At 39.5% G+C, this 13,674-nt stretch overlaps 1 protein-coding gene across 1 annotated transcript; it reads left to right on the top strand.

The window, feature by feature from the left end:
• Positions 1-12,461: 12,461 nt before the first annotated feature.
• Positions 12,462-13,278, top strand: LOC130697264 (4-aminobutyrate aminotransferase, mitochondrial-like; the record flags this gene model as incomplete). The annotated part of the gene is made up of 5 exons (XM_059496466.1): positions 12,462-12,493; positions 12,557-12,656; positions 12,717-12,888; positions 12,954-13,066; positions 13,131-13,278. Coding segments are annotated over 5 exons (516 nt in total), but the record flags the coding sequence as incomplete, so codon positions are not given.
• Between the last annotated feature and the right edge of the window lie 396 nt (positions 13,279-13,674).

Genomic DNA, 13,674 nt, shown 5'->3' with positions numbered 1-13,674 from the left:
ATTGACAAATGCGTTTTCGGCGCCACCAAGGTATCCCATCTGGGACACGTAATTGATGCGGAAGGCATTCATCCGGAAGGCGAGAAAGTGCGCGCTTTGACTTCTATGCCTGTTACAAATTTAAAATCTCTACGAGGTTTTCTTGGACTTGCGTTGTACTATCGGCGTTTTGTCCCTGATTTTGCGTCATTGGCTCACCCTTTGCACGCTCTCCTCAAAAAGAATGCTGTTTGGCGATGGACGGAACGTCACGAAGGCGCAAAGAGCAGTATTGTAGCGCGTCTTACGTCTGCTCCTGTTCTGGCTCATTTCGATGACGCTCTGGAAGTTACTATTCAGACCGACGCAAGCCAAACTGGTCTTGGAGCAGTGTTGACGCAAGATGCTGGTGAAGGACATCTACCTGTGACTTTCATCAGCAGAAGGCTGTCGGACACCGAAACACGGTATCACGCCAATGAGTTGGAATGCTTGGCGGTGGTGTGGGCGCTCAAAAAGTTGCGCACGTATGTTTATGGGAGACATTTTTTTGTTAAGACGGACAGTTCAGCCGTCAAGTGGATGATGGGGAAAAGGGACTTAAAGGGGAAGTTTGCGAGGTGGGTGCTTGACTTGCAAGAGTTTACCTTCACGATTGAGCATGTGAAAGGTACTGATAATATTGTTGCCGACACACTGTCCAGGAACCCTGCCGACGGCATTGTTTCCCGGCCAGATGATTGTCTAGCAGTCATTGTAAAAGAACCCGAAGTGGGTTATGCCTCAAAAGAGCTCGCCCTCTTGCAACAACAAGACGGCCAGCTACGGAAAATATTTGTAGCGTTAGAAACCCTTACGCCCTGTAAAATTTCCCAAGTTTTTGTCATCCGTAGTAAAATTCTGTATAAAAAAAACAAACACTCTGGTAGAAAGTTGCTACTCGTTATTCCCTCTATTCTTCGTAGAAAAATCTTGGAAGAATGTCATGATTCTCCTTCATCTGGACATCAGGGTGTGGAGAGAACTCTTTTAAAAATTAAAAGTCGATTTTGGTGGCCACGGCTGGGTAGGAGCGTAAAAGTTTTTGTACAATCTTGTTCTTTTTGCCAAACACACAAACACGCAATTGGTCAGGTGGTTGGTCGACTACAGCCCATCGAACCACCGTCTTCTCCGTTCCAGCTTATCGGAATCGATCACTTGGGCCCGTTTAAGGTCACTGCTTCTGGCCATCGTCACATAATTGTCTCGATAGACTATTTGTCGAAGTGGGTCGAGGTTGCTGCTGTACCTGACACGTCGACGAAATTTGTTACGTCGTTCCTCGAGTCAAACATTATTTTTCGCCATGGTACACCACAACGCATTATTAGCGACCAGGGATCAGCCTTTACGTCTCAGATGTTCGCCGAATGGGTAACTCGCTGGAATATAAAACACATTTTGGCCACTGCAGAGCATCCGGAGACTAATGGATTAGTGGAAAGAGTTAATCGTACGCTAACGCTTGCATTGTGCGCCTTTGTCAACCCCGAACATACGGATTGGGACTTACATTTAGCAGCCGCAACGTATGCTATCAACACTGCCCGACAAGCCACAACCGAGGTAACGCCGTTTGAACTAGTGAATGGTCGTCCACCAGTCCTAGCCATAGAAAATCTTTTTCCATGGCCAAAGAACGAAGACGAACCACATGCCACTTTTTTGTCACGCGTTTCGGAATGGAGGTCGTCAGCTCGTTTGCGCATCGTGGAAAAACAAAGAAAAAGTAAGGAAAGAACGGATCGAGTTCGGAAGCCGGAACCCGAGTTTCTCCATGGTGACCTTGTCCTAGTTCGACGGAAGCCAAGAAAGAAAAATTCCACCAAGAAATTTCTTCCTAAATTTGTGGGGCCGTTCCAGGTGGTGCGGAAGCTGTCACAAACAACCTACCTAGTCGAAGACCTACCCGCGCAACGAAAAAAATCATCGTATAGGCGTTTTAACGTCCATGTCTGCCAGATTCGTCGCTTCCATGGTCGGTCGGATGTGGAGTGGGACGCTTCAGAAGATGTGGCAGTAGACGAGTCTTCATCTTCGTCTTCTTCGAGCGACTCATCTCCGTCCGAGTCGGAAGAGCCTCCACAAGAAGACAGGCCAGCAACAACTACTAGAGCTGGGAGACGGACAAAAAGACCTGCATGGATGAACGACTACCAAACATAACACGTACACGCTCTTCTTTCTCTATCGTGTTTTGGGGGGGAGTTATTGGTTTTGTACGGTGTTTTTTTTTTCTTTTTTCTTTTTTTTTCTCTTTTTTTTGGAGGGTGATGATGTTATTTGATGTTTTGTTTTCTTTTGTTTTGATAAATCGTTGTTTGTTTTCCTTTTTTTTTTCTCTTTCTTCTTTTGCTGGGGATGTTATTTGTTATTTATTATGTTTTTTTGGTTTCGTAAGTCGCTGTCATTTGGGTGGGTGTGAAGAGCCGTGAGCCTTAGGGAGAATTTTTTTTTTTTTTTCATTTTCTCGTACCTTTTTTTTTTTTTTTTTTTTTCTCTCTCTTCTCGAGTAGTCGATAGTGTTTCCTTTTTTTTTTTTTTTTTTTTCTCTGTTCGTCGTTTGTCTTCTTTTCTGTGAGGGACATTTCGAAGTTCCAGAAAACCCTCTGTGTTTTATTTGTATTGTTCGTGTGTAACTTCGAGTCAGGAAGGGCCGAATGTTACAGTTTCATACCTCATAACAGTGTCCTGTCATATACCCCCTCAATAGATGGCCAACCGGTAAGTAGGCGACGGGTCGTCTGCTCCCAGTCACGGAGGGCAGTCTGGAACCTGGCCGTCTACTGTGTGGTTGAAAGAAGGAGCTTTGCGCTATCGCTGGCTTCCCTTCGCGTACTTGTGTGTAATTGTGTTGAACTTGTGAAAGTGTTACCCTGACAAATACACTTCGTTTTGCCTGAGCTTTGGAATTACCCATCTGTCCTAACGTCTACGCGGCTACCTGTCTCGCTATCCCGGTTTTTGGGTCCAGCGTCGGCTACATCCGTAACAATTCCTATCGACGTTTGTCGATTGTCTTTTGTTTTCTATAATACAAATATTAAAATTCATCAGCCGATATATCATAGAAAAACATCTCTGTAGGAATTACATTAATTAAATACCCTACCTACTTGGCAATACTATAGGTGAAAGAAATAAAAAAAAATTACGTGTACCTGTATCGAGAGTCCATTTGTCGCTAAATCGGGAGTCCGTTTGTCGTTAAATGTGAGTCCGTTTGGCGTTTAAAATCCCAATCATCAAGTAAAAAAAAGAGGTCTCAAGTCCTAATGTCGATGGCACGGGAGTCCTCTTGTCGAAAAGTGTAGCGCTCGTTGGGTTCAGCAACAATTTATTGTTGCGCCCTAACGTCGGGGACCAGTAGTCCAAACGTCGGTGGACAGATGTCCTAACGTCGCATCCAGATGTCCAAGAGTCGGAAACCTGGAACCAAAAGTCGGAAACCCTGGAGTCCTTTTTGTAACTCGCCCAAAAGAGTACATGCCACTTACTCTGGTTGTAGTGCCTCTCGCGGACAAAGGAAAGAACTACATGCATGAACGCCAATAGAAATAGGGTTGAGGGACTTTTGGCGGGTGTTCAAAACTAGTATATGTTTACATGTAGGCTAGTTCATTATTATTAACATTTGATAAATGTTTGTAGGAATAATATTATAATCTTATGTCTTGTCTTTCCCTTATGCACATTTTCAAGGAGCTATTGGTTACCACATTACACATCACATACTACACTGAAATTTAAGGAAGCTTTGCACTTTACGTTAACAAAGCTACTAATAATGACAAATAAATTTTAATTGTTTTCGACCATGAAAGACCTTTTTTTATGAGTCTGCAATTAATGACGTCACTAAACCTTTTAAAATGAATCCAAGAATTTTTTCCTTCAAATTTTCCACTATCATGGAAGGTATGCCAGTGTATTTTTATATAAACTATTACATGTCTTGCAGATGATAGAACACAAGCCAACATCGGTCATTCATACGAAAAATTAGCCATTTTTCATTAGTTTGTTCTTTCTTTTCATGTTTCTTAATCTTAGCTTTCCTCTTTTTCTGTTCTCCGATGCGTTCAGCTCACTTCTTTTTACTTCGTGATTTGATTTTATTTCGTTTCTTAACTGATTTAGCAAGCAATTTCACATTGTCTTTTACCTATTGCAATACAAAAAGGTAAAACTTTTTGGAGATGTTAAAAAAAATGTTTGGCAAATTGAAAGTTTGCCTTACCACCTTCAGCACTTTGCAGAGAACCTTCCCATGCCTGTTTCCCTTCAACGCTTCTTGCCTTTTCAACTTCACCTTTCATCCCTTCAAAGATTTTCACTTTTTCTTTGACTTTTTTTTTTATTTTAATCATGGCTGCTTTTGGATCTAAAGAGGTCTTTTTCAGAATGGGTAGAGGAGTAATTAGTTCTTCAAAATGAAATTTGCTGAAAACCAGGTAGCCTTCACTGTTGAAAATTAGCTTTCACAGTGTCCTTATTATTACTGGCTCAGAAATTTCTGTTTTGACAAACTCTGTATGATCAGAGGTTAATGACACAGATGCTGCCTTGGTGGTTTGCACAAGTTTTGCAATTTTGGACATCATCTTTTTATTTTTCCTTTTTAGTTTCTCTTCTTCAATTTATCTAAGTTCTGTTCGAGTTAGGGTTTCATTTTCTCCCTGAAAATAGATGATATAAGCTGGCTAGCTGGTCTTCCTTAAATATAAAGATTAACACATACCTGTGAATTATGATAGCTTAGCTGCTAGATAATGTTGCAGTTCTTTCAGGATTGGAAGCATGGTTCCTGGTGTAAATTTTTTGGGTAGAACTATTGTGGTCAACACCAACTTTGTTACTATTGAGATCTTGAACTGAAGAAACACCCCAAGTTGGAATATTGGTAAATATGCTAGAAATGAAAAGATCTTGAGAAGAGTTGCTTTTTACGAGCGACGATGTCAATGGGTCCTCGCTTTTTATCAGGCTTTTGATTTTTTGTTTCAATTTTCTTCAAATTTTGGTTAGACGACAGTTTCAAGTTCTTGTTTCCCTTTTTTCCATTTACCAAAGCTGCCTGTCATATCGTAACGTTTAAATTCAATTATTATTTACTTTGGTCCTTCAACATTATAACAGATCACTCCATAAATCAAACTGTACAAACCTATCCTATTCTTATTTTCTTTAGGGAACGACATTTTCAAGCCAAATCTACCTTCAGGACGCCACAAACTGCCACGAACAATGGCGGTTAGCGGAAAGCTACTTACACCTTCAGTAGTGATCAAAATCTCCACTAGATGGCAGTATAAGCAGAGTAAGGATCCAAAAAATCGTAGAAAGGGTACCCAAAATTTCTGCGTCAGCAGCCCATGTTATTTCTCTTGTGGAGATAACGCCCGCTGTAGATGTCTGTTAATCTTTACATTGCCTCTTTCCCTCCCTCCCCCCACATTCTCTGCCCGTCAACTTACACTCTGCCTGCAAAAATGCCTGCTGTAAGAGCACATCTACCTTTTTTTTGCATTTGCTTGTCCTTTTGTCACAGTCTCCGCCCATGAAAACGACCACTATAGTTGTCCGTCCACCCCACTTTTTGCTTCTCCCGCCAAGAGACCCGCTGATGTTGACCGCCGACCACCTCTTTGCCCGTCGACCCACTATCTGCCCGCCAAAACGCCTGCTGCAGTGGCCCATTGACCTTTTCGTTGCATTTACCCGGCTTTCCCTCCCAGCCCCAGCACGTCAAAAAATATTAGGAAACAGAAAGTGAAAGGAGATAATCGTAATATGATCTTACCCGGGTAGCAGGAGCGGAATAGGAGGAAGAGACACGAGACGAAACTGAGACATAACACAATTTGTTAACGCTTCGGCGAGACACAAACCGATATTTAAATCCAATATAGATAATAACTAGATGGTCTGTGCACCACTAAATACAGTGTGACAAAATATGATCTTACCCGGGTAGCAGGAGCGGAATAGGAGGAAGAGACACGAGACGAAACTGAGACATAACACAATTTGTTAACGCTTCGGCGAGACACAAACCGATATTTAAATTCCAATATAGATAATAACTAGATGGTCTGTGCACCACTAAGATATGTAAGTGTGACAACACAAGAATACTAATCAATAAAAGGCAATAAGATGAATTAGAAGACAACTGCTGCAACCGAAGACGGTTCCCTGACTGAATTTTCTCAGTTTCCGGGTTTTCAGGGAACTCCGCGTTTTGGTAAAGTGGCGTGTTGCTGTGCGTGTGTGTGCGTCGCGCGTTCCACCAAGCAAAGATGTGTTTTTTAATTGCGTGATACTGATGACGTGTGGATGCATCAGCTGGCAGGTGTTCATCTAGGTCACCCATGTTGCGCTTGTTTTAGTGCAACTAATAGTTCTACACCTGCTAAGTAATAAAGGTGCGAAGAAAGAAAATATATGGAAGGTGTATATTTTGCTCCATTACAAAAGCATAGTACACAACGAACTCGTGGCCTTTATCTATGATAGGAAGCGTGACCTTTAAACCACGTACTCACGGTTTAAAACTATGAATCTACTCGACACACTCTACGATCCCCAACACGCAATTTTCGATGCCTCTTCCCAGATTTCGCAGATGACGTCTAGAAGACTTTGCTCTTGTAAATCAACATATCTGTGCGTTCAACACCATTGACCTAAGCAACACTAGATTGGTTAAGCATGTAATAGATACACAGTGAGAGGGGTCCATCCGCCAGATGCCACACCCCGGTAGCCGGAGAAATAGGACCTGGAGAAATAGGACCCGGAGATTTAGGACCTACAAATAGGACCTGGAGAAATAGCACCTGGAGGAATAGGACCCAATCTTCGAACATTTTTTGAAGGGTCCTATTTCTCCATATTGAGGGTCCTATTTCTCCAGCCTTGAGGTCCTATTTCTCCATCATAAAAAATCAATGTACAATGGGCATTATTTTTCCTATATGATGAAAAAAAAACCCGAACGGGTTGTATCGGTTTCTGCACTTCAAACACCGTTATCAATATGACGCCTCTTCACTGCATTATAACTTTTTTTAAAAAATTTACATTCATAATATTTTTGCAGGATTATATGCTTTTTCTATTGCTTTTTAGAGCTCATTTAATAGAAAAGTAATTTTGTTTACACAGTATTTGAATTTTTGCATTTTACATTTTCTTACCGGTGTTTTCAGGCCTACCATCACCCGCCCTTTACTAGTGTCACTATTCACTTTTTTTTTCTTCGTGCCTCAATAAAGATTCTTGGGAGGGCGCATAAGTACCTCTTAATACACAGATAACTAAGAAAATTATTACAAAAAAATAATTTAATAAACGTTAATTTCATAATAAAACACTGTTTGCCCTTGCGCAAAATATTGTTTTTTACGATATATATGGCAACGGTTACTACAAGCAGACGACTGTTGCAAGCTCGAAGTGTCAACATCCTACAATTCTATGAATCGTTGAAGTTGCTTATTGTAAGCGGTGTTTGTTTGACAGGTAAGTGGCTAGTTTCAGTAAAATTAAAAAATTTTTATTTCCTAGGTTTGGCAGTTTTGGTACATTTCAAATTCATGTTGGCATTAGCACCACAGAAGAAAAAAATTTACTTGGAAGGAAAGGTATTTAAAGTATAGACATAATTTTATTAATTGCAGTTGGAAATTTGACACAGATTACTAATCCGAAATGTTTCTTAGGTGGTTACTATCAAGGAGAATCATGAAACTAGAGCATGATTTACCATGAACCATTTGGGAACCAACTTGTTAGCTGCCTTATAACTATCATCCTTCTGGTAATCTAGATGTTCACCGATTTTGGTGGAATCTATTGCAACGAAATATTTCGGTGCAATAACGGCGTTTTCCCCTATTGCACCGAAATCTTTCGTTGCAATAAGGGCTTTTTTCACTATTGCACCGAAATATGTCGTTGCAATAAGTGGCTTTATTCCCTATTGCACCGAAAGATTTCGTTGCAATAATTTCATTTTTCCCTATTGCACCGAAAGATTTTCTACACACAATTTATATGTAATGTACGTCAGTTATACATTTTATTGTATATTTAATTAAGTTATATTATTTTAAGTTTTTATTGTATTTTTTAGTTTAGTTACTTTTTTTAACTAAATACCAAATACATTTAGAATATCAACCGACAACATTCTTATGATTTCTTTTTTTCTCCGACAACAGTATAATGCTTGCTGGGCATCTGCATTAATAGTGGTATGATGCAAGGACATTTAATGATGACTAATGATTAATGGTGGCAATAAAGTGTTGTTTTTTTGGGAATACTTTTCTAAGATTATATATGGATTACAGATAATGGCTTTCGGAATCGGCATTATAAAGAAAAGTTGTGCAAGCATTCTATATTTTAAGGCTTAAAAGATTATCCGTGGGCAAGAGATTATGGAATACGGAAGCGGCATGATGAAGAGAAGTTGTATATTATATGAGCATTAAGGATTAAAAGATTAACTCTGGATGATGGATTACGGAGTACGGAAGCGGCCTCTTGAAGAGAAGTTTTTCAAAGATTATCTGAGTATTTGTAACCTGCATGCCGTTTTGACTGAAGTAGCAGACGTAGTACAAGAACTACCGATTCCTGCCATGGACAGCGCCATTACACTTCTACAACACCTAGTTCGCCGATGGAAAAATAATGCAAAAATTCAATTATTCGAAGGTATATTTGTTTAGATTTTAAAACCAATCGCTATGGATTTCTAATAATATAACATCTTTAGATGCCGAGAACCAACCAGAGAACGCTAACGTATCGGAAACCAACAAAAGAAAAAAGGAGGACAAGCCTAAGGAACAGCCACCAGCAAAGAAGAAAAAAACATCAGCAGCAGAGGAAAAGGAAGATGACGACGAACTGCAAGAATTAGGAGACGTGCAAGAAGGAAACGGTGTCCCTGAATCTCCAACTAGTTCCATGCCTGCTTGTCAAGAAATATCTCCAAAAGCAGGTCCCTCTACGGATCCACCCGAACAACCAGCAACTAGGCTACCACAAAGAAAGCGAGGGCCTGGACGTCAAGCTAAATCTAAGGCCCTTGATTTCTTTAAATGGTCAGCAAAGCCATTTACCAAAAAGAAAGCAGTCGACCAAGCTAGATGTAAGTTAGATATTACGACTGCTGTTATAATTTGTACTGAAAAAACTTTTTTCTTTTAGTTGTGTTGACTACGTTGCTGGCAGCTGGGAGCGATGCGGCCAACAAAGTGTTAAAGGAATCATCTCTTGTCACCGAAGAGATGATTTTGACATTTCCACAGGACTTGTCAACCGCAATCCTAGAGGAGGAAATAGGGGATTTGGGGCGATTCAAGATGTATTTCGACGAGGATGCATGGCTAGGAGTAACAAGTTTAGGTAAATATTTTTCCTATTACTAATCTTAAATTTAAAATTCATAATTTATTAATATGGAACATTATTTATTTCGTAGTTGCGGAGAAGAAGAGGCTGATCGAGAAGAAGAAATCAAAATTTTACTGTCATAGTTGTACAAAAATTATTGGGGAGGTGGGCACTGTTATATGTTCTTGTTGTCTAGAATGGGTTCACTGGAAATGCGACGGTTTAAAGGATGTACCCAAATCTAAGGATTATATTTGCAAATTATGTATAAATACTAAATGATAAACAATAAACAAATCTATTTAAATTTATGTTGTTAAATTGAGCGCGAATCAGAAAAAAAGAGACAGCCGAAAAACGAAAAACAAAAACACACTAACGTAAACAAAGTCTGGCTGGCAAAAATGGACAGTCGAAAAGAAAAAACAAACAAAAAAGATACCCAACAAACGCATATGCATGCCGGCAGAAATGGGCCGCCGAAAAAAACAATGAAAAAAAAAAAAAAAAAAACATATTCCGGCCGGCAGAAATGGGCCGCCGAAAAAAAAATTAAAAAAAAAACAACGAAAACATATTCCGGCGGGCAAAAATGGTCCGCCAAAAAAAACCGAAAAAAATTGCAACGAAAACATATTCCGGCGGGCAAAAATGGTCCGCCAAAAAAAACCGAAAAAAATTGCAACGAAAACATATTCCGGCGGGCAAAAATGGTCCGCCAAAAAAAACCGAAAAAAATGCAACGAAAACATAGTCCGGCGGGCAAAAATGGGCCGCCGAAACAAAAAACAGAAAGAAAAATGCAACGAAAATATAGCCCGGCGGGCGAAAATGGGCCGCCGAAACAAAAAACAGAAAGAAAAATGCAACGAAAATATAGCCCGGCGGGCGAAAATGGGCCGCCGAAACCAAAAACAAAATAAATGCAACGAAGGCATATTCCGGCGGGCAAAAATGGGCCGCAGAAAAAAAAACAGAAAAAAACGCAACGAATGCATAGTCTGGCGTGCAAAAATGAGCCACAGAAAGAAAAAATAAAAGAAAATAGCCCAACGAAGGCATAGTACGGCGGGAAAACATGGCCAGCCGAAACAAAAAACGTAAAATAATTTTATGCATAAAAAAATACGGAAATGTGACTTACCTTCACAGCTTTATCCACATTAAAAACGAAAGATAACACTGTCACAAGTAAATATTAAAATTTGGGTAGTTGCACACGCGAACAATTTACACACCTGTCTGTCTGGACCACGAGACTGTACTGATTTTTCCTAGATAGCAGAAGACTTTCCAGTCAGGTAGTAGCTGTGTGTAATTGCCAGATTCAAGGTATATTTTAGTATGTTTAATATGAGTTATAATATACATCTAAATTAACAATAATCAGTTTTACTATAGTATATTAGTAGGATAACAATTTTTATATTTCGGTGCAATAAGGAAAAATGAAATTATTGCAACGAAATCTTTCGGTGCAATAGGGAATAAAGCCACTTATTGCAACGACATATTTCGGTGCAATAGTGAAAAAAGCCCTTATTGCAACGAAAGATTTCGGTGCAATAGGGGAAAACGCCGTTATTGCACCGAAATATTTCGTTGCAATAGATTCCACCACAGATTTTTTGTTCGTGAAATTTATGTAATAATTGTTCTTATCGTTCAGATGAAATAACAGCATTACAGCTGTTAGTTACGTCAAGACATTAATCTCAAGATGCAAGTACTGAGCTTTAACGGATTTCAATTTACATAAGCAAGACAACCAATTCTGTTGTTGAGGAGAAAACCAACTACACACCCAGCTATGAATGGTAAAATATGTGTAATTGAATCTAAATTAATTTTATTTTTATGGTTTAAAGGCTTTTCGTTCTTCCGTTCACGTTCAATGCTACAACTCATCGAATCGGACTTTTATAAGCATGCCATAAAATACCTCGCCATTTTTAATTGACTCATTTGTTCTAGGTCTTAGTCATTGGTGAAGAAAACCACTTGCCTTACATGAGGCCACCACTATCGCGTAAGAATTATGGTTCAGTGACGATCCCGAAGTGTCAAACAAACTGAAGTTTAAGCAGTGGAACGGAAAAAAGTGAAGGTGATTGTCTAAAGTTATAATTTTGTTTTGCGTTATTTTAATGAATGTGACCTATTTTTGGATCCAGTTTGTTCTTCGATCAGGATGAATTCTACTGCAGTCCAGTGGAATTAGTTGCCAAAGAAAATGGTGGTGTTTCAGTTGTGCGATGACATCATGTAGTTAAACTGGACATTGCTGGTCGCAAAGCTGAGTTAGATGACGGCCTTACCATCACCTACGACAAGTGCCTTATTGCCACAGGTGAATTTCTTTCGTATTTATCTAAAATTTAAAGTACTCGATAATTATAACTTTTTGGAATGTTGAAAAACTTTTATAATCTTCCTACTAGATAGTATCTGAGAGCCATTGTTTAATTATCATTTCAGTTAGACGCATTTTCAACTATTAACTACCTTAATTTATTATCGTCTTAGGTGGCAAACCCTAACATCCAGCAGGAATAAAGATGGTAAAACCCGGATTCGTTCCATGTTGTTCATTCTTGTTGCATGCTATATTATATGGTATTGTTCGTTTTTCTTGTTCGTAATTTTCATTCATCAAACCTGAGTTTTTTTTCTTTCTTAGTTTTGGAAGCAGTTGAAAGGCCCGCAAAGTAAAACAACAGAGTTATTCGACTTTCTCCATCAGCAACAACAGCAGCCTGAGCAACGGCCGCATAGCAGTGTGAAAAGAAAGTGAAAAAAATTCAAGTCAGTTGCCATTTTTCTTTATACTATTTGCCATACTTTGTGTTAACGTCGTAAGACTTTAAATTACCAAATTTATCTTTGCAGATCTCGGACGCAGTGCAGTTGTTCGCCGATTATTCGAAGAGCATACGAAACTATTTATACGATGTCGATGGCAATATTCTGCTTGATGTTTACACTCAAACCTCTTCAGTTCCATTGGGTTACAACCACCCTGAATTATTAGATGTCAAGATAAAGAAAACATCAGAACGTAATTGAATTGATTATTTACCTGTCTGGGCAACATCAAAATTTTAATTTATATTTCTCAAAGATTCATAAACCGACCTGCCCTCGGTGTATTTCCTGGTGAAAATTATCCTCAGCGAGTCCAGAATTCTCTGTTACGTATTGCTCCCAAAGGCCATACAGAGGTAAGTTGTAGCTCCTTGATTGTTCCGACCTATTGCAAATAATAAAAAATATATTTAAAGGTAACGACGATGGCGTGTGGATCGTGCTCAAACGAAAATGCGTGCAAGGCAATTTTCGTTTGGTATCGCCGGAAACAGAGGGGAGATAAGTCATATACCCCAGAGGAGAAGACGAGTTGCGTAATGAACCAATTGCCTGGTGTTTCTGACCTGACTCTTATGTCTTTCAAAGGTATTTAGAAACACGTTACAATGTTGAATCAATATTAAATTAAAGCCTTTACTCTGTTACAAAAGGCGCTTTCCACGACAGAACGTTTGGTACGTTAATCACGACTCATACCAAGCCAGTCCATAAACTGGACATTCCTACAAAGGACTGGCCAATTGGAACCTTCCCTCGCCACAAGGTTAGTTTTAAAATTTCAATTAGGCTCAAACTATTACCTGATCTCATATTTCTTGTAATTTTAGTATCCGTTGGAAGAATTTGTGCGTGAAAATGAGGAAGAAGATCGTCGCTGTTTGGCGGAAGTTGAAGAGCTTTTTGATCGGTACAACAAATGTAAATAATAGGCTTACCTGGATTTAGTTCGTCTGTTGCTACCGAAGTCAAATCGAAAAGTTTTTTTTGAATTTCTTGTTTAATTATTTGTATTTTGTAAAAATAAATGATATGTAAATCAATTACCAAAAATTTATGGTTTTATTTTAATTTAAACAAATTTTCTTGCGTCCTTTCGCTGCCGCGATCCGGACATTCCGCGGATGTTCCAATACGTACGTTCAGTGAACGTACGGATTTGCCATCCTGCAGACGTCCAACTAAGGACGTCCGTAGTACTCCCAAATAAGGACGTTACCAGGACTTCCAAATAATTACGTCCGTAGGACGTCCTCCAGTGGACGTCCCTAAAACCGAACATTAGGACATCCTGGTGACGTACATCTGCCGTCAGAATGGGACGTCCCGATCGGCCAGCCAGGACGTAGATGGGATGTCCCTGGGACGGACAAA

Source organism: Daphnia carinata, chromosome 8 (genome assembly GCF_022539665.2).
Source record: "Daphnia carinata strain CSIRO-1 chromosome 8, CSIRO_AGI_Dcar_HiC_V3, whole genome shotgun sequence".
Lineage (NCBI taxonomy): Eukaryota > Metazoa > Arthropoda > Branchiopoda > Diplostraca > Daphniidae > Daphnia > Daphnia carinata.
Note: the sequence above shows the minus strand (reverse complement) of the source record. Positions and strands in the feature narration are given on the sequence as shown.